Source organism: Salvelinus fontinalis, chromosome 25 (genome assembly GCF_029448725.1).
Source record: "Salvelinus fontinalis isolate EN_2023a chromosome 25, ASM2944872v1, whole genome shotgun sequence".
Classification (NCBI taxonomy): domain Eukaryota; kingdom Metazoa; phylum Chordata; class Actinopteri; order Salmoniformes; family Salmonidae; genus Salvelinus; species Salvelinus fontinalis.
The window spans coordinates 36,556,214-36,582,436 of NC_074689.1; the positions used below are offsets into that span (position 1 = coordinate 36,556,214).

The following is a 26,223-nucleotide window of genomic DNA, read 5'->3' on the forward strand; positions in this document are numbered from 1 at the left end:
CAGAGCTCTGGTCAAAAGTAGTGCACTAGCTAGGGCACGGGTTGCCATTTGGGATGTATCCGCCCTCATAGCAGAACAAAGTCCCAGAGCGCGGGCCGCGACGAGCCATGCACACTCTCTGACCCATGAGAACCAATATGTCATCTTCTGACTTTAAAAGAAGAGAACAGAGGAGAAGAACTCCAACCAAACCAAGAACAAACCCCGAAAACAAACCCAGACGAAAGATGGGAATTCTTAGACATAATACGAACCAAGAAGCCGGGTATAATTTTATACAAACAAATAGACGTGGAGATATTTAGGTGGATGGGCGGATGAAGTATTTTTTTAATTCTTTTTTTTATTTTTACATTTGAACTAAGATAATTGCCGTTGTCATAATAAAGATATAATTAAAACGGGTATATACTATATACAGTAGTATAGCTAATGTTCGTATGGAGAGTTATAATAAACCAATGATATCACTTTGGAGATATATTTCCCAAACGGTTTGTTTTGAAAGCTTATATTTAGAGACGACAATTTAATTAAGAACAACTTACAGTACAGTGTCTTCTTTATATGTAGACCATAGCCATGCCCACTGTCAACTAAATATCTCTCCAAATACAACATACAGCGATATCCAAAGCAGAAACTTAATTTGATATATGACCAATGTTTACTACTGATAAAAACAACATTATTAAATTGATCATATGATTTTAATGTTAGATTTCAGGGATTTACTCTTTGACAATTAAGTCTTAGACTTTTAATCTTTTTTAACTGCAGTGGGCTAAATCAGGGTCACACAGAGTGATTCTGGGTAATCTGAAACAAAAAATCTACTTTGAAACTAAAGTATCCACCTCACACACATGATTATGGGCTTGAATAAAGAAGACACCTGTACCATGTCAGATATAGAGTTTACAACTATTACATGTTGAGTTTACATCCCAATATTACACTTTATATATACATCACAGAAGACTGAAATATAACAAAACTGTTTGACATAGAAACACCGGATTTTTGGCTTTTTAATTTTGATCATGTTGATTAATTATGAAAAATATGAATAAAATTCCACCCATGAGGCCACCAGTTTGACTGCAGGAGAGGGCAAGGAATAAGAAACGCACCAGTCTAGTCCTGTCCTCTCTCCAGACAGACGTTCCTATCAAGTTAAAGCTAATTACATCGGGTGGCCAGGCTTCTCCCGGGACATGGATCCATGAAAACAGGTGGATGGAGGAGCAATTCATTCATTCAACAACAATGTGTCTTTCTGAAGGAGAAATGTACACTGATGATGAGTCCACAGTACAGCTGTTCTGTCCTGGACCCCTGGTAATAACCTGTCCTGGGCCCCTAGTTATAACCTGTTCTGTCCTGGACCCCTAGTTATAACCTGTTCTGTCCTGGACCCCTAGTTATAACCTGTTCTGTCCTGGACCTCTAGTTATAACCTGTCCTGGGCCCCTAGTTATAACCTGTCCTGGGCCCCTAGTTATAACCTGTTCTGTCCTGGGCCCCTAGTTATAACCTGTTCTGTCCTGGGCCCCTAGTTATAACCTGTTCTGTCCTGGACCTCTAGCTATAACCTGTTCTGTTCTGGTCCCCTAGTTATAACCTGTCCTGGGCCCCTAGCTATAACCTGTCCTGGTCCCCTAGTTATAACCTGTTATGTCCTGGGCCCCTAGTTATAACCTGTTCTGTTCTGGGCCCCTAGTTATAACCTGTTCTGTCCTGGGCCCCTAGTTATAACCTGTCCTGGTCCCCTAGTTATAACCTGTCCTGGTCCCCTAGTTATAACCTGTCCTGGTCCCCTAGTTATAACCTGTTCTGTCCTGGGCCCCTGGTTATAACCTGTCCTGGGCCCCTAGTTATAACCTGTTCTGTCCTGGGCCCCTAGCTATAACCTGTTCTGTCCTGGGCCCCTAGTTATAACCTGTTCTGTCCTGGGCCTCTAGTTATAAGCTGTTCTGTCCTGGACCTCTAGCTATAACCTGTTCTGTCCTGGGCCCCTAGTTATAACCTGTTCTGTCCTGGGCCCCTAGTTATAACCTGTTCTGTTCTGGGCCCCTAGTTATAACCTGTTCTGTCCTGGGCCCCTAGTTATAACCTGTCCTGGTCCCCTAGTTATAACCTGTCCTGGTCCCCTAGTTATAACCTGTCCTGGTCCCCTAGTTATAACCTGTTCTGTCCTGGGCCCCTGGTTATAACCTGTCCTGGGCCCCTAGTTATAACCTGTTCTGTCCTGGGCCCCTAGCTATAACCTGTTCTGTCCTGGGCCCCTAGTTATAACCTGTTCTGTCCTGGGCCTCTAGTTATAAGCTGTTCTGTCCTGGACCTCTAGCTATAACCTGTTCTGTCCTGGGCCCCTAGTTATAACCTGTTCTGTCCTGGACCTCTAGCTATAACCTGTTCTGTCCTGGGCCCCTAGTTATAACCTGTTCTGTCCTGGGCCCCTAGTTATAACCTGTTCTGTCCTGGGCCCCTAGTTATAACCTGTTCTGTCCTGGTCCCCTAGTTATAACCTGTTCTGTCCTGGTCCCCTAGTTATAACCTGTTCTGTCCTGGGCCCCTGGTTATAACCTGTTCTGTCATGGGCCCCTAGTTATAACCTGTTCTGTGATGGGCCCCTAGTTATAACCTGTTCTGTCCTGGGCCCCTAGTTATAACCTGTTCTGTTCTGGGCCCCTAGTAATAACCTGTCCTGGGCCCCTAGTTATAACCTGTTCTGTCATGGGCCCCTAGTTATAACCTGTTCTGTTCTGGGCCCCTAGTTATAACCTGTTCTGTCCTGGGCCACTAGTTATAACCTGCCCTGGGCCCCTAGTTATAACCTGTTCTGTCCTGGGCCCCTAGTTATAACCTGTTCTGTCCTGGTCCCCTAGTTATAACCTGTTCTGTCCTGGTCCCCTAGTTATAACCTGTTCTGTCCTGGGCCCCTAGTTATAACCTGTTCTGTCCTGGTCCCCTAGTTATAACCTGTTCTGTCCTGGGCCCCTGGTTATAACGTGTTCTGTCCTGGTCCCCTAGTTATAACCTGTTCTGTCCTGGGCCCCTAGTTATAACCTGTTCTGTCCTGGGCCCCTAGTTATAACCTGTCCTGGTCCCCTAGTTATAACCTGTTCTGTTCTGGGCCCCTAGTTATAACCTGTTCTGTCCTGGTCCCCTAGTTATAACCTGTTCTGGGCCCCTAGTTATAACCTGTCCTGTCCTGGTCCCCTAGTTATAACCTGTTCTGTCCTGGGCCCCTAGCTATAACCTTTTCTGTCCTGGGCCCCTAGTTATAACCTGTTCTGTCTTGGGCCCCTAGTTATAACCTGTTCTGTCCTGGTCCCCTAGTTATAACCTGTTCTGGGCCCCTAGTTATAACCTGTTCTGTCCTGGGCCCCTAGTTATAACCTGTTCTGTCCTGGGCCCCTAGTTATAACCTGTTCTGTCCTGGGCCCCTACTTATAACCTGTTCTGTCCTGGGCCCCTAGCTATAACCTGTTCTGTCCTGGGCCCCTAGTTATAACCTGTTCTGTCCTGGGCCCCTAGTTATAACCTGTTCTGTCCTGGTCCCCTAGTTATAACCTGTTCTGTCCTGGTCCCCTAGTTATAACCTGTTCTGTCCTGGGCCCCTGGTTATAACCTGTTCTGTCATGGGCCCCTAGTTATAACCTGTTCTGTGATGGGCCCCTAGTTATAACCTGTTCTGTCCTGGGCCCCTAGTTATAACCTGTTCTGTTCTGGGCCCCTAGTAATAACCTGTCCTGGGCCCCTAGTTATAACCTGTTCTGTCATGGGCCCCTAGTTATAACCTGTTCTGTTCTGGGCCCCTAGTTATAACCTGTTCTGTCCTGGGCCACTAGTTATAACCTGCCCTGGGCCCCTAGTTATAACCTGTTCTGCCCTGGGCCCCTAGTTATAACCTGTTCTGTCCTGGGCCCCTAGTTATAACCTGTTCTGTCCTGGGCCCCTAGTTATAACCTGTTCTGTCCTGGGCCCCTGGTTATAACCTGTTCTGTCCTGGTCCCCTAGTTATAACCTGTTCTGTCCTGGTCCCCTAGTTATAACCTGTTCTGTCCTGGGCCCCTAGTTATAACCTGTTCTGTCCTGGTCCCCTAGGTATAACCTGTTCTGTCCTGGGCCCCTGGTTATAACGTGTTCTGTCCTGGTCCCCTAGTTATAACCTGTTCTGTCCTGGGCCCCTAGTTATAACCTGTTCTGTCCTGGGCCCCTAGTTATAACCTGTCCTGGTCCCCTAGTTATAACCTGTTCTGTCCTGGGCCCCTAGTTATAACCTGTTCTGTCCTGGTCCCCTAGTTATAACCTGTTCTGGGCCCCTAGTTATAACCTGTTCTGTCCTGGTCCCCTAGTTATAACCTGTTCTGGGCCCCTAGTTATAACCTGTCCTGTCCTGGTCCCCTAGTTATAACCTGTTCTGTCCTGGGCCCCTAGCTATAACCTTTTCTGTCCTGGGCCCCTAGTTATAACCTGTTCTGTCCTGGGCCCCTAGTTATAACCTGTTCTGTCCTGGTCCCCTAGTTATAACCTGTTCTGGGCCCCTAGTTATAACCTGTTCTGTCCTGGTCCCCTAGTTATAACCTGTTCTGGGCACCTAGTTATAACCTGTCCTGTCCTGGTCCCCTAGTTATAACCTGTTCTGTCCTGGGCCCCTAGCTATAACCTTTTCTGTCCTGGGCCCCTAGTTATAACCTGTTCTGTCCCGGGCCCCTAGTAATAACCTATTCTGTCCTGGGCCCCTAGTAATAACCTATTCTGTCCTGGGCCCCTAGTTATAACCTGTTCTGTCCTGGGCCCCTAGTTATAACCTGTCCTGGGCCCCTAGTTATAACCTGTTCTGTCCTGCGCCCCTAGTTATAACCTGTTCTGTCCTGGGCCCCTAGTTATAACCTGCCCTGGGCCCCTAGTTATAACCTGTTCTGTCCTGGCCCCTAGTTATAACCTGTTCTGTCCTGGTCCCCTAGTTATAACCTGTTCTGTCCTGGGCCCCTAGTTTTAACCTGTTCTGTCCTGGGCCCCTAGTTATAACCTGTTCTGTCCTGGGCCCCTAGTTATAACCTGTTCTGGGCCCCTAGTAATAACCTGTCCTGGGCCCTTAGTTATAACCTGTTCTGTCCTGGGTCCCTAGTTATAACCTGTTCTGTCCTGGGCCCCTAGTAATAACCTATTCTGTCCTGAGCCCCTAGTTATAACCTGTTCTGTCCTGGGCCCCTAGTTATAACCTGTCCTGGGCCCCTAGTTATAACCTGTCCTGGTCCCCTAGTTATAACCTGTTCTGTCCTGGGCCCCTAGTTATAACCTGTTCTGTCCTGGGCCCCTAGTTATAACCTGTCCTGGGCCCCTAGTTATAACCTGTTCTGTCCTGGGCCCCTAGTTATAACCTGTTCTGTCCTGGGCCCCTAGTTATAACCTGTTCTGTCCTGATCCCCTAGTTATAACCTGTCCTGGGCCCCTAGTTATAACCTGTTCTGTCCTGGGCCCCTAGTTATAACCTGTTCTGTCCTGATCCCCTAGTTATAACCTGTCCTGGGCCCCTAGTTATAACCTGTCTTGGGCCCCTAGTTATAACCTGTCTTGGGCCCCTAGTTATAACCTGTCTTGGGCCCCTAGTTATAACCTGTCTTGGGCCCCTAGCTATAACCTGTTCTGTCCTTTGTGCCCTAGTAATAACCTGTTCTGTCCTGGTCCCCTAGTTATAACCTGTCCTGGTCCCCTAGTTATAACCTGTCCTGGGCCCCTAGTTATAACCTGCAACGTCACCTAGCACTTCAACCTAGTTTTCTCAGTCTTACTCCTACCCTGTCAAGGTGCTGCACTAGACAGAGGCCACATCTCAAATGGAACTATATTCCTTACATAGCACACTATGTAGTGTAGGACAGGGTTTCCCAAGGGGGGGTCTGGGAAAAACCCTGGTGTAGGGACTAGTGTTCCATTTGGACCGACAGCTGCAGGACAATACTCCACCAGGCCTCATCGGGCCAATTAAAAAAATAAAACAATTATCTGTACATTGAGTTCCGCTCCATATCTCTGTCCACACGACCACGTGCTCCTTTTCAAAACACACACGCACATGCACGTGTGTGTCTGTGTGTGTGTGTCTGTGTGTCTGTGTGTGTGTGTGTGTGTGTGTGTGTGTGTGTGTGTATGTGTGTGTGTCTGTGTGTGTGTGTCTGTGTGTGTGTGTGTCTGTGTGTGTGTGTGTGTGTGTGTCTGTGTGTCTGTGTGTGTGTGTGTGTGTGTGTGTGTGTGTGTGTGTGTGTGTGTGTGTGTGTGTGTGTGTGTGTCTGTGTGTGTGTGTGTGTGTGTGTGTGTGTGTGTGTGTCTGTGTGTGTGTGTGTGTGTGTGTGTGTGTGTGTGTGTGTGTGTGTGTGTGTCTCTGTGCGTTTTTGATACTGCTAGACGCTAGAGTGTGATGTCACTCACCCGGCCATATCTGTTAGCGTAAGACCCTGTGAGCAAGGAATGGAAAACGATGATGGTCTCATCCAAGTCCCAGATGAACACTCTCTGGAGAGAGAGGGGGGGGAAACAAAAAGGGTAAAGCAAAATCAATGGTTGCACTCTGTATCCTGCAATGTGATCTGCCCCGTCAATAGAGAGAGAGAGACAGAGAGAGAGAGAGAGAGAGAGAGAGAGAGAGAGAGCAGAGAGAGAGAGAGAGAGAGAGAGAGAGAGAGAGAGAGAGAGACAGAGAGACAGAGGGAGGGAGGATTGGTGCACCACAGGGATCTAGATCCATTTACCTACAGTTGTTTGTCACAACCCCATCCCTCCATCTCCCCATCCCTCCATCTCCCCATCCCTCCATCTCCCCATCCCTCCATCTCCCCATCCCTCCATCTCCCCATCCCTCCATCTCCCCATCCCTCCATCTCCCCATCCCTCCATCTCCCCATCCCACCATCCATCTCCCCATCCCTCCACCCATCCATCCCTCCCTCCCTCCATCCATCCCTCCCTCCCTCCATCTCCCCATCCCTCCATCTCCCCATCCCTCCATCTCCCCATCCCACCATCCATCTCCCCATCCCTCCACCCATCCATCCCTCCCTCCATCTCCCCATCCCTCCATCTCCCCATCCCTCCATCTCCCCATCCCACCATCCATCTCCCCAACCCTCCACCCATCCATCCCTCCCTCCCTCCATCCCTCCCTCCCTTCATCTCCTCATCCCTCCATCTCCCCATCCTTTCATCTCCCCATCCCACCATCCATCTCCCCATCCCTCCACCCATCCATCCCTCCCTCCATCTCCCCATCCCTCCATCTCCCCATCCCACCATCCATCTCCCCATCCCTCCACCCATCCATCCCTCCCTCCATCTCCCCATCCCTCCATCTCCCCATCCCTCCATCTCCCCATCCCACCATCCATCTCCCCATCCCTCCACCCATCCATCCCTCCCTCCATCTCCCCATCCCTCCATCTCCCCATCCCTCCATCTCCCCATCCCACCATCCATCTCCCCATCCCTCCACCCATCCATCCCTCCCTCCACCCATCCATCCCTCCCTCCACCCATCCATCCCTCCCTCCATCCATCCATCCCTCCCTCCACCCATCCATCCCTCCCTCCACCCATCCATCCCTCCCTCCCTCCACCCATCCCTCCCTCCCTCCATCCCTCCCTCCACCCATCCATCCCTCCCTCCACCCATCCATCCCTCCCTCCACCCATCCATCCATCCCTCCCTCCACCCATCCATCCCTCCCTCCACCCATCCATCCCTCCCTCCACCCATCCATCCCTCCCTCCACCCATCCATCCCTCCCTCCATCCATCCCTCCCTCCACCCATCCATCCCTCCCTCCACCCATCCCTCCCTCCCTCCACCCATCCATTCCTCCATCCATTCCTCCATCTATTCCTCCATCTTTCCATCCATCCCTCCCTCCATCCATCTCTCCTTCCCTCTATCCCCTGCCCTTTACATTAACCCAATCAATAGTGACTAACTAATTAACTAGCTTTGTTAACATGCTGTGATGTCAGCATCATAATGAGGCTTAACCTCTCTGAAATGTATCTCTTATCAATAATAATGAATTAATAATGATTAATCATTAACACGTTACTTTGACATATGGTTTGGCTGGTATCTCTATGGCATTCATATACACAGGCGGTTACCCACATGTTTATGACCTAATAATTAACACGTTACTTTCACATATGCCACATATTTCCCCATACATAGTTAGCCATATGTTTAAGGGCATATGAGTATCAGACGGTTAACCCCTTTAGAGGAGTAATACACATGATGTTCAACAGTCATCTATCAGAGAAACACATCTTATCTCTGCTGTTTGGGGTTTTAGGCTGGGTTTCTGTACAGCACTTTGAGATATTAGCTGATGTACGAAGGGCTATATAAAATAAACTTGATTGATTGATCTCTAGCTCCACCTATTTAGGTAAAAGCAGGAACTAAATTCGTTGTTGATGAACACAAGAAAATACTATAAACTACGTATCGATACACGGGTGAACTACTCATTGAAAAGACAAACGAAACAGTTCAAATATCTTCATAGTTAACAAACAATTCAGTAACTGATAATAAGTTAACGTTATAAAACACTTTATTCATGTGTGAACCGTGTGGCGTTGGGGGAAGGTGGATTAGTCTATTGTGATTCAGACAGGGTGAGGCGAACGCACACGCACACACACACACACACACACTGCTCACCTCAAGGTCAGAGTCACACACACACACACACACACCCACCCACCCACACACCCACCCACCCACCCACCCACACACACACACACACACACACACACACACACACACACCCACACACCCACACACCCACACACACACACACACACACACACACACACACACACACACACACACACACACACACACACCACAAACACACACACACCTCAAGGTCAGAGTCCGGCGGTGGTGAAGGGTTGTTGTTCCGTCTCCCTCGGCCACGTGACTTTCCATCCGAGGCACGCCGCAATCGATCCGATTCTGAATCTTTAATGGGCGTTGAAGGACTGTGGATGGTACTGTACTCGACTGGATGGAACGGTCGGAAGGGAGAACGAGAAGAAGAAGAAGTGATTGTTTAAGATAAAGAGAAGGAAACGGGAAAAGATATGGCCGTATTTTCAGTACCTTCAGGACTGAGGAGAGTGGAGGGAGCAGAGGACAGCTCCATTTTGTCTTGTAAAAGTGTGTCTGTGTGTCTGTGTGTCTGTGTGTCTGTGTGTCTGTGTGTCTGTGTGTCTGTGTGTCTGTGTGTTAAATATCGAGAACTGCATACAGTACAAGCTACTTTGTGTCGTAAGGTTTTCCAGAGGGTCAGACAGACAGAGAGAATAACAGTATATCATCTCTGCTGCAACCCGGTTGGTTAAAACTCTTCTAGTTTTCACTTGATGATGATGATGATGTCATCAGACCTTTATTCCCAGAAGAAGCATTAATGTGATTTATATTATATATTTATATTTATAATTATATATTTTATTCTCTCTCTAAGAACTGGAGTTACATTTTATACGATAATACTATTTTATAGAGGGTTACAGAGGGTCATTTAGAAAGGGAGGGCTAACAACAATTTTAAAAATGATCGCAAAAAATATTTCTACAATAACACCAGTTTCTATATTTTCAACAGAATTCAGGGAGGGTTTTGATTATCGTTGATTATCATAAATTCTAAACAATTTATTACAATAATATCGTTTATTTTATTAAAAAACCAGTAATGGTTACCATAATGAGTGGCCCTGGCATCATAACCACCCCCTCCAGAGCCGTCTGATCCTGGGGACGGAGGGTGGGTGGCCTGGGGGGCCTGGGGCCTACCTGCTGGGGGGTCCGTGAGGGCCTGGCTGGTCAGGGGGGGCTCCTGGAGGGTGTACGTGGCTGTGGTGGAGGGGGTGGTGGGACTGGTGTTGTTGCTGGTCATATAGGGGGAGGTGTAGGGAGAACTGTTGTAATACTGGGCGTACTGGCCCTGGCCGAACGCTGGGTAGCTTGGGTAGTCCTGGAGGCGGAGAGGGGGGGAGGGGAGGATGGGGGTGGAAAGAGAGAGGTAAGGATGTAGAGAGAGAGAGAGAGAGAGAGAGAGAGAGAGAGAGAGTGAGAGGGAGAGAGCAAGAGAGAGAGTAAAAGGGATGGGGAGAGAGAGAGAGAGAGAGAGAGAGAGAGAGAGAGAGAGTGAGAGAAATGGAGAGAGAGTGAGATCGATGGAGAGAGCGAGAGAGAGACCGGAAAGGTAGACAGAGAGAAAGAAAGAGAAAGAGATGAAAGGTAGAACACGTGGAAAGGTACAGAGAGAGAGAGAGAGAGAGAGACGGTTAGTAACGTGAGATATGCCCCCTTGTTATTTTACAGTGCAGATTCCAAAAAACATAAATGCAAACATATGTCTCTTGTGTCCTACATCTGAACAGCGATCTGTCTTGGTATTTTTTGGGAAGCGTCCTATTGCCTACATAGTGCACCAGAGCCTTATGGGTGCACTGGTCAAAAGTAGTGTACTAATGTAAATAGTGTACAGGGTACCATTTGGTATGCTCATCCTCTGGCATGACCCATAGAAGAAGGGGATAATCCCTGTGTCCACCACTTCAGACGTTGTGATTGATTCCCGTGTGATTCTTGTGAAGTGTAACTGGACTGTATCGTACATGTTCCCTTTGTAGTACACTACTACCCTACGGGTTCTGGTCAAAAGTAGTGCACTACATAGGGAACAGGTCAACTTTGGGACGCATCCCAAGGTTCCCAGGATTTTAGCAAGAGTACAGCATATCAATATAAACCAATGATACTAAACATGCCTATCATGGTATTAGGAGGCTAGAATACAGTAGAATATGTTAGTACCTGTCTAGAATACAGTAGAATATGTTAGTACCTGTCTAGAATACAGTAGAATATGTTAGTACCTGTCTAGATTACAGTAGAATATGTTAGTACCTGTCTAGAATACAGTAGAATATGTTAGTACCTGTCTAGAATACAGTAGAATATGTTAGTACCTGTCTAGAATACAGTAGAATATGTTAGTACCTGTCTAGAATACAGTAGAATATGTTAGTACCTGTCTAGAATACAGTAGAATATGTTAGTACCTGTCTAGAATACAGTAGAATATGTTAGTACCTGTCTAGATTACAGTAGAATATGTTAGTACCTGTCTAGAATACAGTAGAATATGTTAGTACCTGTCTAGATTACAGTAGAATATGTTAGTACCTGTCTAGAATACAGTAGAATATGTTAGTACCTGTCTAGAATACAGTAGAATATGTTAGTACCTGTCTAGAATACAGTAGAATATGTTAGTACCTGTCTAGAATACAGTAGAATACATTAGTACCTGTCTAGAATACAGTAGAATATGTCAGTACCTGTCTAGAATACAGTAGAATATGTCAGTACCTGTCTAGAATACAGTAGAATATGTTAGTACCTGTCTAGAATACAGTAGAATACATTAGTACCTGTCTAGAATACAGTAGAATATGTCAGTACCTGTCTAGAATACAGTAGAATATGTCAGTACCTGTCTAGAATACAGTAGAATATGTCAGTACCTGTCTAGAATACAGTAGAATATGTCAGTACCTGTTGTGTACTATTGAAGCCAGTTGAGTTTGTGAGGGAGTTGCTTCCTGCGTACAGTCCTGACGTGGTTGTGAACGTGCCACCTGGAGAGGACAGGGAAACACACGGCTATCACTGAGGAGTTATACATATGACTTACAAACTCAATGATTGGCTATGATATATGATAGTGTATGATGTATGATAGTGTATGATATATGATAGTGTATGATATATGATAGTGTATGATATATGATAGTGTATGATATATGATAGTGTATGATATATGATAGTGTATGATATATGATAGTGTATGATATATGATAGTGTATGATAGTGTATGATATATGATGGTGTATGATAGTGTATGATATATGATAGTGTATGATATATGATAGTGTATGATATATGATAGTGTATGATAGTGTAGGATATATGATAGTGTATGATAGTGTATGATATATGATAGTGTATGATAGTGTATGATATATGATAGTGTATGATATATGATAGTGTATGATATATGATAGTGTATGATGTATGATAGTGTATGATATATGATAGTGTATGATATATGATAGTGTATGATATATGATAATGTATGATATATGATAGTGTATGATAGTGTATGATATATGATAGTGTATGATATATGATAGTGTATGATATATGATGGTGTATGATATATGATAGTGTATGATACATGATAGTGTATGATATATGATAGTGTCTGATATATGATAGTGTATGATATATGATAGTGTATGATATATGATAGTGTATGATATATGATAGTGTATGATATATGATAGTGTATGATATATGATAATGTATGATATATGATAGTGTATGATATATGATAGTGTATGATGTATGATAGTGTATGATATATGATAGTGTATGATAGTGTATGATATATGATAATGTATGATATATGATAATGTATGATACATGATAGTGTATGATAGTGTATGATATATGATAGTGTATGATATATGATAGTGTATGATAGTGTATGATATATGATAGTGTATGATATATGATAGTGTATGATATATGATAGTGTATGATAGTGTATGATATATGATAGTGTATGATATATGATAGTGTATGATATATGATAGTGTATGATATATGATAGTGTATGATATATGATAGTGTATGATGTATGATAGTGTATGATATATGATAGTGTATGATATATGATGGTGTATGATATATGATAGTGTATGATGTATGATAGTGTATGATATATGATAGTGTATGATATATGATAGTGTATGATATATGATAGTGTATGATATATGATAGTGTATGATATATGATAGTGTATGATATATGATAAAGGTGTGTGATATAGTGTATGATAGTGCATGATATTTGATAGTGTATAAAATACGATAATGTATGATAGTGTCTGATACTATTCGACATATGCTAGTGTATGATATGTGATAATGTATGATATATGATAGTGTATAAAATATGATAATGTATTATATATGATCATGTATGACATATTATATAGTGTGTGATATAGTGTATGATATATGATAGTGTATAAAATATGATAATGTATGATATACGATAGTGTATAAAATATGATAATGTATGATATATGATCATGTATGACATATTATATAGTGTGTGATATAGTGTATGATATATGATAGTGTATGATATATGATAGTGTATAAAACATGATAATGTATGATATATGATCATGTATGACATATTATATAGTGTGTGATATAGTGTATGATATATAATAGTGTACCCCTCCAAATATCAAGGCACAATAGAACACGGAAGAGCAATAATATTAGTTACTTTGAGCAAGAGAACAAAACCAAGAGAGAACAAGTGAACAAAAGATGTTGGTGGAACAATGATTTCAGGTAGCCAACGGTGAGGGCCTAGGGGAAAGAGAGAGAGACAGAGAGAGACAGAGAGAGACAGAGAGAGAGAGACAGAGAGAGAGAGAGAGAGAAAGAGAGAGACAGAGAGAGAGAGAGAGAGAGAGAGAGAGAGAGAGAGAGAAAGAGAGAGAGAGAGAGAGAGCGAGAGAGAGAGCGAGAAAGCAAACTTAAGGAAAGCTTTGACTATGTACAGACTCAATAAGCAAAGCCTTGCTTTTGAGAAGGCCGCCGTAGGCAGATCTGGCTCTCAAGAGAAGACAGGCTATGTGCACACTGCCCACAAAATGAGGTGGAAACTGAGCTGCACTTCCTAACCTCCTGCCAAATGTATGACCATATTAGAGACACATATTTCCCTCAGATTACACAGACACACAAAGAATTCGAAAACAAACCCGATTTTGATAAACTCCCATATCTACTGGGTGAAATACCACAGTGTGCCATCACAGCAGCAAGATTTGTGACCTGTTGCCACAAGAAAAGGGCAACCAATGAAGAACAAACACCATTGTAAATTAATCTATATTTATGACTATTTAATTAGTGACTATTTGCACATCATTACAACATTGCATATAGACATCATATGACATTTGAAATGTCTTTATTCTTTTACAACTACTGTGAGTGTAATATTTACTGTTTATTTTTTATTGTTTATTTCACTTTTGTTTATGATCTACTTCACTTGCTTTGGCAATGTAAACATAAGGTGTTTCCCATGCCAATAAAGCCCTTAAATTGTAATTGAAATTGAGAGAGAGGGAGGGAGGGAGGAAGAGACTCAAAACCAAACAGTAGCCTTATCTTCGTCCTCTTCCTTCCTTATCACTGATTGGATCTGGCTTGATGAATGACAGGGGGAGGGGGGGCAGGACGTCTCAGGCCCTCACAATTGGCTGAACACTGAGCCTGTTGTGTGTTAGGGCAACTGAAGGGTGGATGAATGGGGGAGGGAGAGAGAGAGGGAGAGGGAGGGGGGGGCTACAGAAAGTAGGGCAGGGAGAGAGGAAGGAAAAGAGATGGCAAATATTTCCCTCAGATTACATAGAACCAATAAGAATTTGAAAACAAACCCAAATTTGATAAACTCCCATATCTACTGGGTGAAATACCACAGTGTTCCATCACAGCAGCAAGATTTGTGACCTGTTGCCACCAGAAAAGGGCAACTAATGAAGAACAAACACCATTGTAAGTACAATATTTATGTTTATTTATTTTCCCTTTGGTACTTTAACTATTTGCACATAATATGAGATTTGAAATGTCTTTATTCTTTTGGAACTTCTGTGAGTGTAATGCTAACTGTTAATTTGTAATTGTTTATTTCATTTTTTGTTTATTATCTAGTTAACTTGCCTTGGCAATGTAAACATATGTTTCCCACGGCATTAAAATCCCCTTAAACGGAACACTGAATTGAGAGAAAGGGGGTGTCTGACATCCTGCTAATGAATATGTAGAATATGTCTTCTCTTCACTGCTTTGAAAGAACCACCTCTAGGGCTAATTCAATCATTCAAAGACGAGCTGATAGGATCTAATGGCTTAATAATATACATGACATGAGTTATAGGGCTTGCTGTCTTCCTGCCCTGGGAGAGAGGGATGAAGAGAGGACAGGAGACGAGGCCACAGGGCATGACTCCTCTCTACACTCTCCCTCCCTCCTTCCTTCCCTCCCTCACTACACCTGTACTCTCATGTCAACAGCAGGAGTAGCTGCACCCTGGAGATCAGAGAAGTACGTCCCAATGGGCACCCTATTCCCTACACTGTGCACTACTTTTAACAGGAGCCCTGGTCAATAGTGTACTAAATAGGGAATAGGGTGCAATTCAGGACTGGACCAGACTCAGCAGAGATCCAGTTGAAGTCGGAAGTTTACATACACTTTAGCCAAATACATTTAAACTCAGTTTTTCACAATTCCTGACAATTAATCAGAGTAAAAATTCCCTCTGTTTTAGGTCAGTTAGGATCACCACTTTATTTTAAGAATGTGAAATGTCAGAATAATTGTAGAGAGAATTATTTATTTCAGCTTTAATTTTTTTCCATCACATTCCCAGTGGGTCAGAAGTTTACATACACTCAATTAGTATTTGGTAGCATTGCCTTTAAATTGTTTAACTTGGGTCAAACGTTTCGGGTAGCCTTCCACAAGCTTCCAACAATAAGTTTGGTGAATTTTGGCCAATTCCTTCTGACAGAGCTGGTGTAACTGAGTCAGGTTTGTAGGCCTCCTTTCTCGCACATGCTTTTTCTGCCCACACATTTTCTATAGGATTGAGGTCAGGGCTTTGTGAAGGCCACTCCAATACCCTGACTATGTTGTCCTTAAGCCAATTTTGCCATAACTTTGGTAGTATGCTTGGGGTCATTGTCCATTTGGAAGACCCATTTGCGACCAAGTTTTAACTTCCTGACTGATGTCTTGAGATGTTGCTTCAATATATCCACATCATTTTACTCCCTCATGATGCCATCTATTTTGTGAAGTGCACCAGTCCCTCCTGCAGTAAAGCACCCCCACAACATGATGCTGCCACCACCATGCTTCATGGTTGGGATGGTGTTCTTCGGGTTGCTAGCCTCCCTTTTTTCCTCCAAACACAACGATGGTCATTGTGGCCAAACAGTTGTTGTTTTTTTCATCAGACCGCAGGACATTTCTCCAAAAAGTACGATCTTTGTCCCCATGTGCAGTTGCAAACTGTAGTCTTGCTTTTTTCTGGTGGTTTTGGAGCAGTGGCTTCTTCCTTGCTGAGCGGCCTTTCAGGTTATGTCGATATAGGACTTGTTTTACTGTGGCTATAGATACTTTTGCAACTGTTTCCTCCAGCATCTTCACAAGGTCCTTTGCTGTTGTTCTGGGATTGATTTGCACTTCTCGCACCAAAGTACCTTCATCTCTAGGAGACAGAACGCGTCTCCTTCCTGAGCGGTATGACGGCTGCGTGGTCCTATGGTGTTTATACTTGCGTACTATTGTTTGTACAGATGAACGTGGTACCTTCAGGCGTTTGGAAATTGCTCCCAAGGATAAACCAGACTTGTGGAGGTCTACAATTTGTTTCTGAGGTCTTGGCTGATTTCTTTTGATTATCCCATGATGTCAAGCAAAGAGACACTGAGTTTGAAGGTAGGCCTTGAAATACAATGATGTCAATTAGCCTATCAGAAGCTTCTAAAGCCATGGCATTCTTTTCTGGAATTGTATATGCTGTTTAAAGGCACAGTCAACTTAGTGTATGTTAACTTCTGACCCACTGGAATTGTGATACAGTGAATTATAAGTGAAATAATCTGTCTGTAAACAATTGTTGAAAAAATGACTTGTGTCATGCACAAAGTAGATGTCCTAACCGATTTGCCAAAATTATAGTTTGTTAACAAGAAATTTGTGGAGTGGTTTAAAAACGAGTTTTAATGACTCCAACCTAAGTGTATGTAAACTTCCGCCATTCGGTACCAGTCAAAAGTTTAGACACACCTACTTATTCAAGGGTTTTTCTTTATTTTGACTATTTTCTACACATAATAGTGTGAATAATAGTGAAGACATTCAAAACTATGAAATAACACATATGGAATCATGTAGTAACCAAAAAAGTGTTAAACATATCTAAATATATTTTATTTTTTGAGATTCTTCAAAGTAGCCACCCCTTGCCTTGATGACAGCTTTGCACACTCTTGGCATTCTCTCAACCAGCTTCATGAGGTAGTCACCTGGAATGCATTTCAATCAACAGGTGTGCCTTGTTGAAAGTTAATTTGTGGAATTTGTTTCCTTCTTAATGTATTTCAGCTAATCAGTTGTGTTCTGACAAGGTAGGTGTGATATACAGAAATTAGCCCTATTTGGTAAAAGACCAAGTCTATATTATGGCAAGAACAGCTCAAATAAGGAAAGAGTCCATCATTACTTTAAGACATGAATGTCAGTGAATCTGGAAAATTTCAAGAACTCTGAAAGTGTCTTCAAGTGCAGTCGCAAAAACCATCAAAAGATATGATGAAACTAACTCTCATGAGGACCGCCACATGAAAGGAAGACCCAGAATTACCTCTGCTGCAGAGGATAAGTTCATTAGATTTAACTGCACCTCAGATTGCAATCCAAATAAAGGCTTCACAGAGTTCAAGTAACAGACACATCTCAACATCAACAATTCAGAGGAGACTGTGTGAATCAGGCCTTCATGGTTGAATTACTGCAAAGAAACCCCTATTAAAGGACACCATTAAGAAGAAGAGACTTGCTTGGGTCAAGAAACACGAGCAATGGACATTAGACCAGTGAAAATCTGTCCTTCGGTCTGATGATTCCAAATTACAGATTTTTGATTCCAACCGCTGTCTTTGTGAGACACAGAGTAGGTGAACGGATGATATTCCGCATGTTTGGTTCCCACCCTGAAGCATGGAGGAGGAGGATGTGATGGTTTGGGGGTGCTTTGCTGGTGACACTGTCAGTGATTTATTTTGAATTCAAGGCACACATAACCAGCATGGCTACAACAGCATTCTGCAGTGAAACACCATCCCATCTGGTTTCTGCTTAGTGAGATTATTATTTGTTTTTCAACAGGACAATGACCCAACACACCTCCAGGCTGTGTAAGAGCTATTTCACCAAGAAGGAGAGTGGTGGAGTGCTGCATCAGATGACCTGGCCTCCACAATCACCTGAGTTGGAGCGCAGAGGGAAGCAGCCAACAAGTGCTCAGCATATGTGGGAACTCCAAGACTGTTGGAAAAGCAATCCAGGTGAAGCTGGTTGAGAGAATGCCAAGAATGTGCAAAGCTGTCATCAAGGCAACAGGTGTCTTTAACACAGTTTTGGTTACTACATGATTCCATGTGTGTTATTTCATAGTTTTGATGTCTTCATCTATTATTCTACAATGTAGAAAATAGTCAAAATAAAGAAAGATCCTTGAATGAGTAGGTGTGTCCAAACTTTTGACTGGTACTGTACATACACTGAGTGTACAAAACATTAAGGACACCTTCCTAATACTGAGTTGCAACTGACCTTTTGCCCTCAGAACAGCCTAAATTCTCAACTCTACAAGGTGTTGAAAGTGTTCCACAGGGATTCTAGCCCATGTTGACTCCAATGCTTCCCACCATTCTTGATACACATGGGAAACTGTTGAGCGTGAAAAACCCAGAAGCGTTGAAGTTTTTGTCACAAACCGGTATGCTGGGACCTACTACCATTCCCCCTGCTTGCCCCACTAGAGAGGGACCAGGCTGGAGGTAGGTAAGGCAGGTTGTGGGGGGTGCCTTCTGAACCCCTGCTTGCCCCACTAGAGAGGGCCCAGGCTGGGGGGCTGCCTTCTGAACCCCTGCTTGCCCCACTAGAGAGGGCCCAGGCTGGGGGGCTGCCTTCTAAACCCCTGCTTGCCCCACTAGAGAGGGCCCAGGCTGGGGGGCTGCCTTCTGAACCCCTGCTTGCCCCACTAGAGAGAACCCAGGCAGGGGGGTAGGTAAGGCAGGTTGTGGGGGGTGCCTTCTGAACCCCTGCATGCCCCACTAGAGAGGGCCCAGGCAGGGGGGCTGGTGGGGGTGCCTGCGGTTCCCCGGGGGGCATGTTTTCTCTCCCTCCCCCGGTCCTGCTCCAGTTAGCTCACTCACTCAAGACCAGACACCATCCCTCTTTCTTTCCCTCCCTCCCCCTCTCTCTCCTGCCTTCTGGACCCTACAATTGAAGTCCATTTGCTCTGGTTGATCAGTCCCCTAGCCAAGGGCCATGTCTATCATCAGTGCACAATATTTGTGGCAGAAGTTCATGTGCCCCACTTGGGAATAGCCTATCAAGTCCAGATGGGCTTCCTTTAAAAGGCAGAGTAGAATAGACTGCAGACTTGCAGCTCACTTGATAATAGCTAACACACACACACACACACACACACACACACACACACACACACACACACACACACACACACACACACACACACACACACACACACACACACACACACACACACACACACACACACACACACACACACACACACACGGTGGGACAGAACGACAGAACGCATGGACACAATTATTCACCTAATTAACATCTGTTCAGTGACAGGATCGAGAGACTCTCTCTCTCTCTCTCTCTCTCTCTCTCTGTGTGTGTGTGTGTACCATGTGGCACCCTGTCCCCTTACATAGTGCACTACTTTAGACAAGAGCCCTGTGGATAGCTCTATAAGTAGTGTGTTAAGGAGGCAGCCTCGGTCTACTCCAGCACCTTGATAGCAAACTAGGTAATCATCATAAAATAGAACACACATTTTAAATTAATTAATCATGTAGTTGCTGTACTTCTCACCATTTCACTTTAGATATATATATATATCTAAATTGTGAAATACATTCAGATGATTCCTCAGAAAATAGATGTCAAAACTATTTATAAACTTGATAAAGTTGATGTTAAAAAAGCCAGTCCGAGTCATGCAGATCCCCTCTCCTGTCTGGCACAATGACTTTAGCACCACACAAAGCCCCTGGTGGCATCAAACGTAAAGAGTGAAAACGTGAATCTAATCATATTCCCCTTGACAGCTGGCCACAGCCTGGCACTAGCGAGGGACACAGAAAAGACACACACACACACACACACACACACACACACACACACACACACACACACACACACACACACACACACACACACACACACACACACACACACACACACACACACACACACACACACACACACACACACACAAACACAGATACAGCCAGGGCTATGATATGTTCCTCCAAGGGTGTGTTCCAAATATCTCCCTATTCCCTATTTAGAGCACTACTTTTCACCAGGGCCATATAGTGAATAGCGTTCCATTTTGGACATAACCGGTCCTGGTCTGGTGCTGGTCTGGTGAGAGCTGGGGGCTAATGACGGTGCTACTTTGGGGCTCTACTAGGAGCTCTACTAGTAGCTCCACTAGGGGCTCTACTAGGGGCTCTACCATCTCTATTAGGGGCTCTATTATGGGCTCTACTAGGGGCTCTACTAGGGGCTCTACTAGGGGCTCTACTAGGGGCTCTACCATCTCTATTAGGGGCTCTATTATGGGCTCTATTAGGGGCTCTACTAGGGGCTCTACTAGGGGCTCTATTAGGGGCTCTATTAGGGGCTCTATTAGGGGCTCTATTAGGGGCTCTACTAGGGGCTCTACTATCTCTATTAGGGGCTCTACTAGGGGCTCTACTAGGGGCTCTACTAGGGGCTCTACTAGGGGCTCTACTAGGGGCTCTACTATCTCTATTATGGGCTCTACTAGGGGCTCTACCATCTCTATTATGGGCTCTACTAGGGGCTCTACCATCTCTATTAGGGGCTCTATTATGGGCTCTACTAGGGGCTCTACTATCTCTATTAGGGGCTCTACTAGGGGCTCTACCATCTCTATTAGGGGCTCTATTATGGGCTCTACTAGGGGCTCTACCATCTCTATTAGGGGCTCTATTATGGGCTCTACTAGGGGCTCTCCCATCTCTATTATGCGCTCTACTAGGGGTTCTATTAGGGGCTCTATTATGGGTTCTACTAGGGGCTATTCTAGGGTCTCTACCATATTATGGGCTCTACTAGAAGCTCTACCATCTCTATTATGGGCTCTACTAGGGGCTCTACTAGGGTCTGTACTAGGGGCTCTACTAGGGACTCTACTAGGGGCTCTACTAGGGGCTCTACTAGGGTCTCTACTAGGGTCTCTACAAGGGTCTCTACTTAGGGCTCTACCAGCTCTACCCAGGGCTCTACTAGGGGCTCTACTAGGGGCTCTACTAGGGGCTCTATTATGGGTTCTACTAGGGGCTATTCTAGGGTCTCTACCATATTATGGGCTCTACTAGAAGCTCTACCATCTCTATTATGGGCTCTACTAGGGGCTCTACTAGGGTCTCTACTAGGGGCTCTACTAGGGACTCTACTAGGGGCTCTACTAGGGGCTCGACTAGGGTCTCTACTAGGGTCTCTACAAGGGTCTCTACTTAGGGCTCTACCAGCTCTACTAGGGGCTCTACTAGGGGCTCTACTAGGGGTTCTATTACGGGCTCTACCAGGGGTTCTACCAGAGGCTCTACTAGGGGCTCTACCAGCTCTACTAGGGTGTCTACTAGGGTCTCTACAAGGGTCTCTACTTAGGGCTCTACCAGCTATACTAGGGGCTATACTAGGGTCTCTACTAGGGGCTCTACTAGGTACTCTACTAGGGTCTCTACTAGGGTCTCTACTAGGGGCTCTACTAGGGGCTCTACTAGGGGCTCTACTAGGGTCTCTACTAGGGGCTCTACTAGGGGCTCTACTAGGGGCTCTACTAGGGGCTCTACTAGGGGCTCTACCATCTCTATTAGGGGCTCTACTAGGGTCTCTACCATCTCTATTAGGGGCTCTACTAGGGGCTCTACTAGGGTCTCTACCCGGGGCTCTACTAGGGTCTCTACCCGGGGCTCTACTAGGGTCTCTAATAGGGTCTCTACAAGGGTCTCTACTAGGATCTCTACTAGGGACTCTACTAGGGGCTCTACCCAGGGCTCTATTAGGGGCTCTACTAGGGGCTCTACTAGGGTCTCTACTAGGGTCTCTACTAGGGGCTCTACTAGGGGCTCTACTAGGGGCTCTACTAGGGTCTCTACTAGGGGCTCTACTAGGGGCTCTACTAGGGGCTCTACCATCTCTATTAGGGGCTCTACTAGGGGCTCTATTATGGGCTCTACTAGGGGCTCTACTAGGGGCTCTACTAGGGTCTCTACTAGGGGCTCTACTAGGGTCTCTACTAGGGTCTCTACTAGGGTCTCTACTAGGGTCTCTACTAGGGGCTCTACCCAGGGCTCTACTAGGGGCTCTACCATCTCTACTAGGGGCTCTACTAGGGTCTCTACTGAGCTGCAAATTGAGCTGCACTTCCTAACTTCCTGCCAAATGTATGGCAATTTTAGAGACACATATTTCCCTCAGATTACACAGATGCACAAAGAATTCGAAAACAAATCCGATTTTGATAAACTCTCATATTTACTGGGTGAAATACCACAGTGTGCCATCACAGCAGCAAGATTTGTGACCTGTTGCCACAAAAAAAGGGCGACCAGTGAAGAACAAACACCATTGTAAATACAACCCTTAATTATGTTGGTTTATTTCCCCATTTTGTTCTTTAACTATGTGCATGTCGTTACAACACTGTATATAGACATCATATGACATTTGAAATGTTTTTATTATTTTGGAACTTTTGTGAGTGTAATGTTTACTGTTCATTTGTTTATTATCTACTTCACTTGCTTTGGCAATGTTAACATTTGTTTCCCAAACCAATAAAGCCCCTTGAATTGAATTCAATTGAGAGACAGAGAGAGGGTGGGAAGCAGAGAGAGAGAGAAAGAGAGAGAGAGGAAGACAAATGGGTACATAATACTGTCATCATGAGTTAAACCATTGGGGCAGGAAAGTAGCTCCCCCCCTCCTTCTCTCTCTCCCTTTCAATTCAATTCTATTTTAAGGGCTTTACTGGCATGGAAAACATATGTTTACATTGCCAAAGTAAATGGAATAGAAAATAAACAAAAGGGACATAAACAAGGGAAATAAATAATCAGTAAACATTACACTCACACAAGTTTTTAAAGAATATAGACATTTGAAATGTTATATTATGTCGCTATGTACAGTGTTTCTCTCAGAGCTGTAGGGCTGCGGCAGGCAGGGAGCCACCCGGCAGGCAGGCAGGGAGTATTTGGTTAAGAGGCGTGGAAAAGAGGCTTCCCCCGGCCGCTCCACACATCTGCTGTTCTGTTGGCCTTATTTATGGTGAGATACTCTGCAGGCTTTTCAACAACATGTGGAGATGTTTCTACTGTCACACATTACACAGTGGAGCGAACATAAAGCTACGGTTAGCTCTGGTTAGCATGGCTGAAAGGCTACGGTTAGCTCTGGTTAGCATGGCTGAAAGGCTACGGTTCGCTCTGGTTAGCATGACTGAAAGGCTACGGTTCGCTCTGGTTAGCATGGCTGAAAGGCTACGGTTCGCTCTGGTTAGCATGGCTGAAAGGCTACGGTTCGCTCTGGTTAGCATGGCAGAAAGGCTACGGTCTGCTCTGGTTAGCATGGCTGAAAGGCTACGGTTAGCTCTGGTTAGCATGGCTGATAGGCTACGGTTAGCTCTGGTTAGCATGGCTGATAGGCTACGGTTAGCTCTGGTTAGCATGGCTGAAAGACTACGGTTCGCTCTGGTTAGCATGGCTGAAAGGCTACGGTTAGCTCTGGTTAGCATGGCTGATAGGCTACGGTTAGCTCTGGTTAGCATGGCTGATAGGCTATGGTTAGCTCTGGCTAGCATGGCTGAAAGGCTACGGTTAGCTCTGGCTAGCATGTCTGATAGGCTACGGTTAGCTCTGGTTAGCATGGCTGATAGGCTACGGTTAGCTCTGGTTAGCATGTCTGATAGGCTACGGTTAGCTCTGGTTAGCATGGCTGATAGGCTATGGTTAGCATGGTTGTAATTGACTACAGTGAAGAGGAGAGAACATAAAGCTATGGCTTGAGATGGCTATGCATATTCATGGCATGAGGCATCTTTCTCCATTGAATACAGGCGGTTGATGTCAACAACCCTCATCGAATATTGAAAAAAGGGATTGCATTGATGAGATGTATCCACCAATCCTAAGAAAGGATAGGCGGGAGCTAGACAGCACGTTCTGCCACTTTGAAGACAACAAATCCCATTGTTAGGGTGGAGAGAAGTGTATCTTGTCGGTATATCCATAATCGTTGGATTAGATCTGTGGTAGATAGGCTACAGTCAGTTACAGCTAGCACTGATAGCTACAGCTAGCACTGATAGCTACAGCTAGCATTGATAGCTACAGCTAGCGCTGATACAGTAGGCTACAGTTAGCTGTGGTTAGCGCTGATAGGCTGCAGTTAGCTACAGCTAGCGCTGATACATTAGGTTTCAGTTAGCTATGGTTAGCGCTGACAGGCTACAGTTGGCTACGGATAGCGCTGATAGGGTACAGTTAGCTATGGTTAGCGTTGATAGGATACAGTTGGCTACGGATAGCGCTGATAGGGTACAATTAGCTATGGTTAGCGCTGACAGGCTACAGTTAGCTACAGCTATTCTCTATTGAGAATAGAGGAGGCTTTTTGAGCATAGCTAGGCCACAGTAGGTTTATGGTGTCTCTGGTACAGACCTCTTATACCAGAGTAACTACCTGTGTAAGTGTGTTATAATTATAGTTCCCTTAGCCATCTTGGGATAATGACTACAGTATGTAATGTAAAATAGTGATTCTGTTGGAGAACGCATAAAGTTTGTTGAGGTTCTCTGACAGAAACCAACCATGAAGGGAAACACAACATGGCAGCTAGCCTGACCCTCTTTTAGAAAGAAAGAAAGAAAGAAAGAGAGAGAGAGAGAGCCAGAGAAAGAGAGAGAAAGAGCCAGATAGAGAGAGCGAGAGAAAGCCAGAGAGAGAGTGAGGGGGGGAGAGAGCAAGCTATATTTATGGGTGGATTCTAGGCTATAAATCACCATGGTCTCAGCTCTTAAACAAATACAAATAGCATCTCAGAGAACAGGGGATAAAACAACAAAGGAAGAACATGACTGGAGCATCTTAAGGGCCCACCATCATGTTTCCATCTGTGTTGATTCTTCTTAAGAGGGAGAGAGGAAGGAGAGGGAGAGAGGAAGGAGAGGGGAAGGAGAGGGAGAGAGGAAAGGAGAGGGAGAGAGGAAGGAGAGGAGAGGGAGAGAGAGGAGAGGGAGAGAGAGAGGGAGAGAGAGAGGAGAGGGAGAGAGAGGAGAGGGAGAGAGGAGAGGGAGAGAGGAAGGAGAGGGAGGGAGAGGAAGGAGAGAGGAAGGAGAGGGAAAGAGGAAGGAGAGGGGAAGGAGAGGGGAAGGAGAGGGAGAGAGGAGAGAGGAAGGAGAGGAGAGGGAGAGAGAGGGAGAGAGAGAGAGGGAGAGAGAGAGGAGATGGAGAGAGAGGTGAGGAGAGAGAGGGAGAGAGAGAGGAGAGGGAGAGAGAGGAGAGGAGAGAGGAAGGAGAGGGAGAGAGGAGAGGAGAGGGAGAGAGGAAGGAGAGGAGAGGGAGAGAGAGAGGAGAGGGAGAGAGAGAGGAGAGGGAGAGAGAGGGGAGGAGAGGGAGAGAGAGAGAGAGGGAGAGAGGGAGGAGAGGGAGAGAGAGGAGAGGGAGAGAGAGGAATATGAAGGGAGAGAGAGAGAGGAGAGGAGAGAGGAGAGGAGAGAGGAAGGAGAGGGAGAGAGAACACATAAAGGGCTCCTCATAACTGCTGCTGCTCTACACAACCCTCTGTTAGGCGGTAGTGGTGGTGTGTGTTTGGGGGGGGGGGGGGGTGAATCAGTCTGTAACTGTCATTACTGTTGTGGACGTTGGGGGGAAAGTCCATGTTTCTGATATTGTCCTTTGTAGAAATGCAAAGAGAAAATAGTTGAAGAGGCTATAGCATGATTAGGGGAGTAGAGGAGAGACACGGTAGGAGGGTTAGGTGAGGAGAGGATAGACAAGGTAGGATGGTTAGGGGAGGAGAGGAGAGACAAGGTAGGAGGGTTAGGGGAGGAGAGAGGAGAGACAAGGTAGGAGGGTTAGGGGAGAAGAGGAGAGACAAGGTAGGAGGGTTAGGGGAG

At 45.1% G+C, this 26,223-nt stretch overlaps 1 protein-coding gene and 1 long non-coding RNA gene across 15 annotated transcripts in view; one reads left to right on the top strand and one right to left on the bottom strand.

The window, feature by feature from the left end:
* eya1 (EYA transcriptional coactivator and phosphatase 1) overlaps positions 1 to 26,223 on the bottom strand; it is a 159,215-nt gene that overhangs the window by 91,068 nt on the left and 41,924 nt on the right. For 8 of the 14 annotated variants that reach the window (XM_055882161.1, XM_055882167.1, XM_055882162.1 and 5 more), the window contains 4 exons: positions 11,630 to 11,712; positions 9,767 to 10,040; positions 8,919 to 9,061; positions 6,442 to 6,525 (listed from right to left, as the gene is read on the bottom strand). In XM_055882161.1, the coding sequence (XP_055738136.1) occupies positions 6,442 to 6,525; positions 8,919 to 9,061; positions 9,767 to 10,040; positions 11,630 to 11,712 (584 nt within the window). The remainder of the gene's footprint in view (positions 1 to 6,441; positions 6,526 to 8,918; positions 9,062 to 9,766; positions 10,041 to 11,629; positions 11,713 to 26,223) is intronic. The other 6 variants (XM_055882169.1, XM_055882164.1, XM_055882171.1 and 3 more) reach the window with 1 other exon arrangement.
* LOC129823256 (uncharacterized) lies at positions 14,451 to 18,487 on the top strand. The gene is made up of 2 exons (XR_008754617.1): positions 14,451 to 14,724; positions 18,131 to 18,487. It is a non-coding gene; the product is annotated as an uncharacterized LOC129823256 (long non-coding RNA).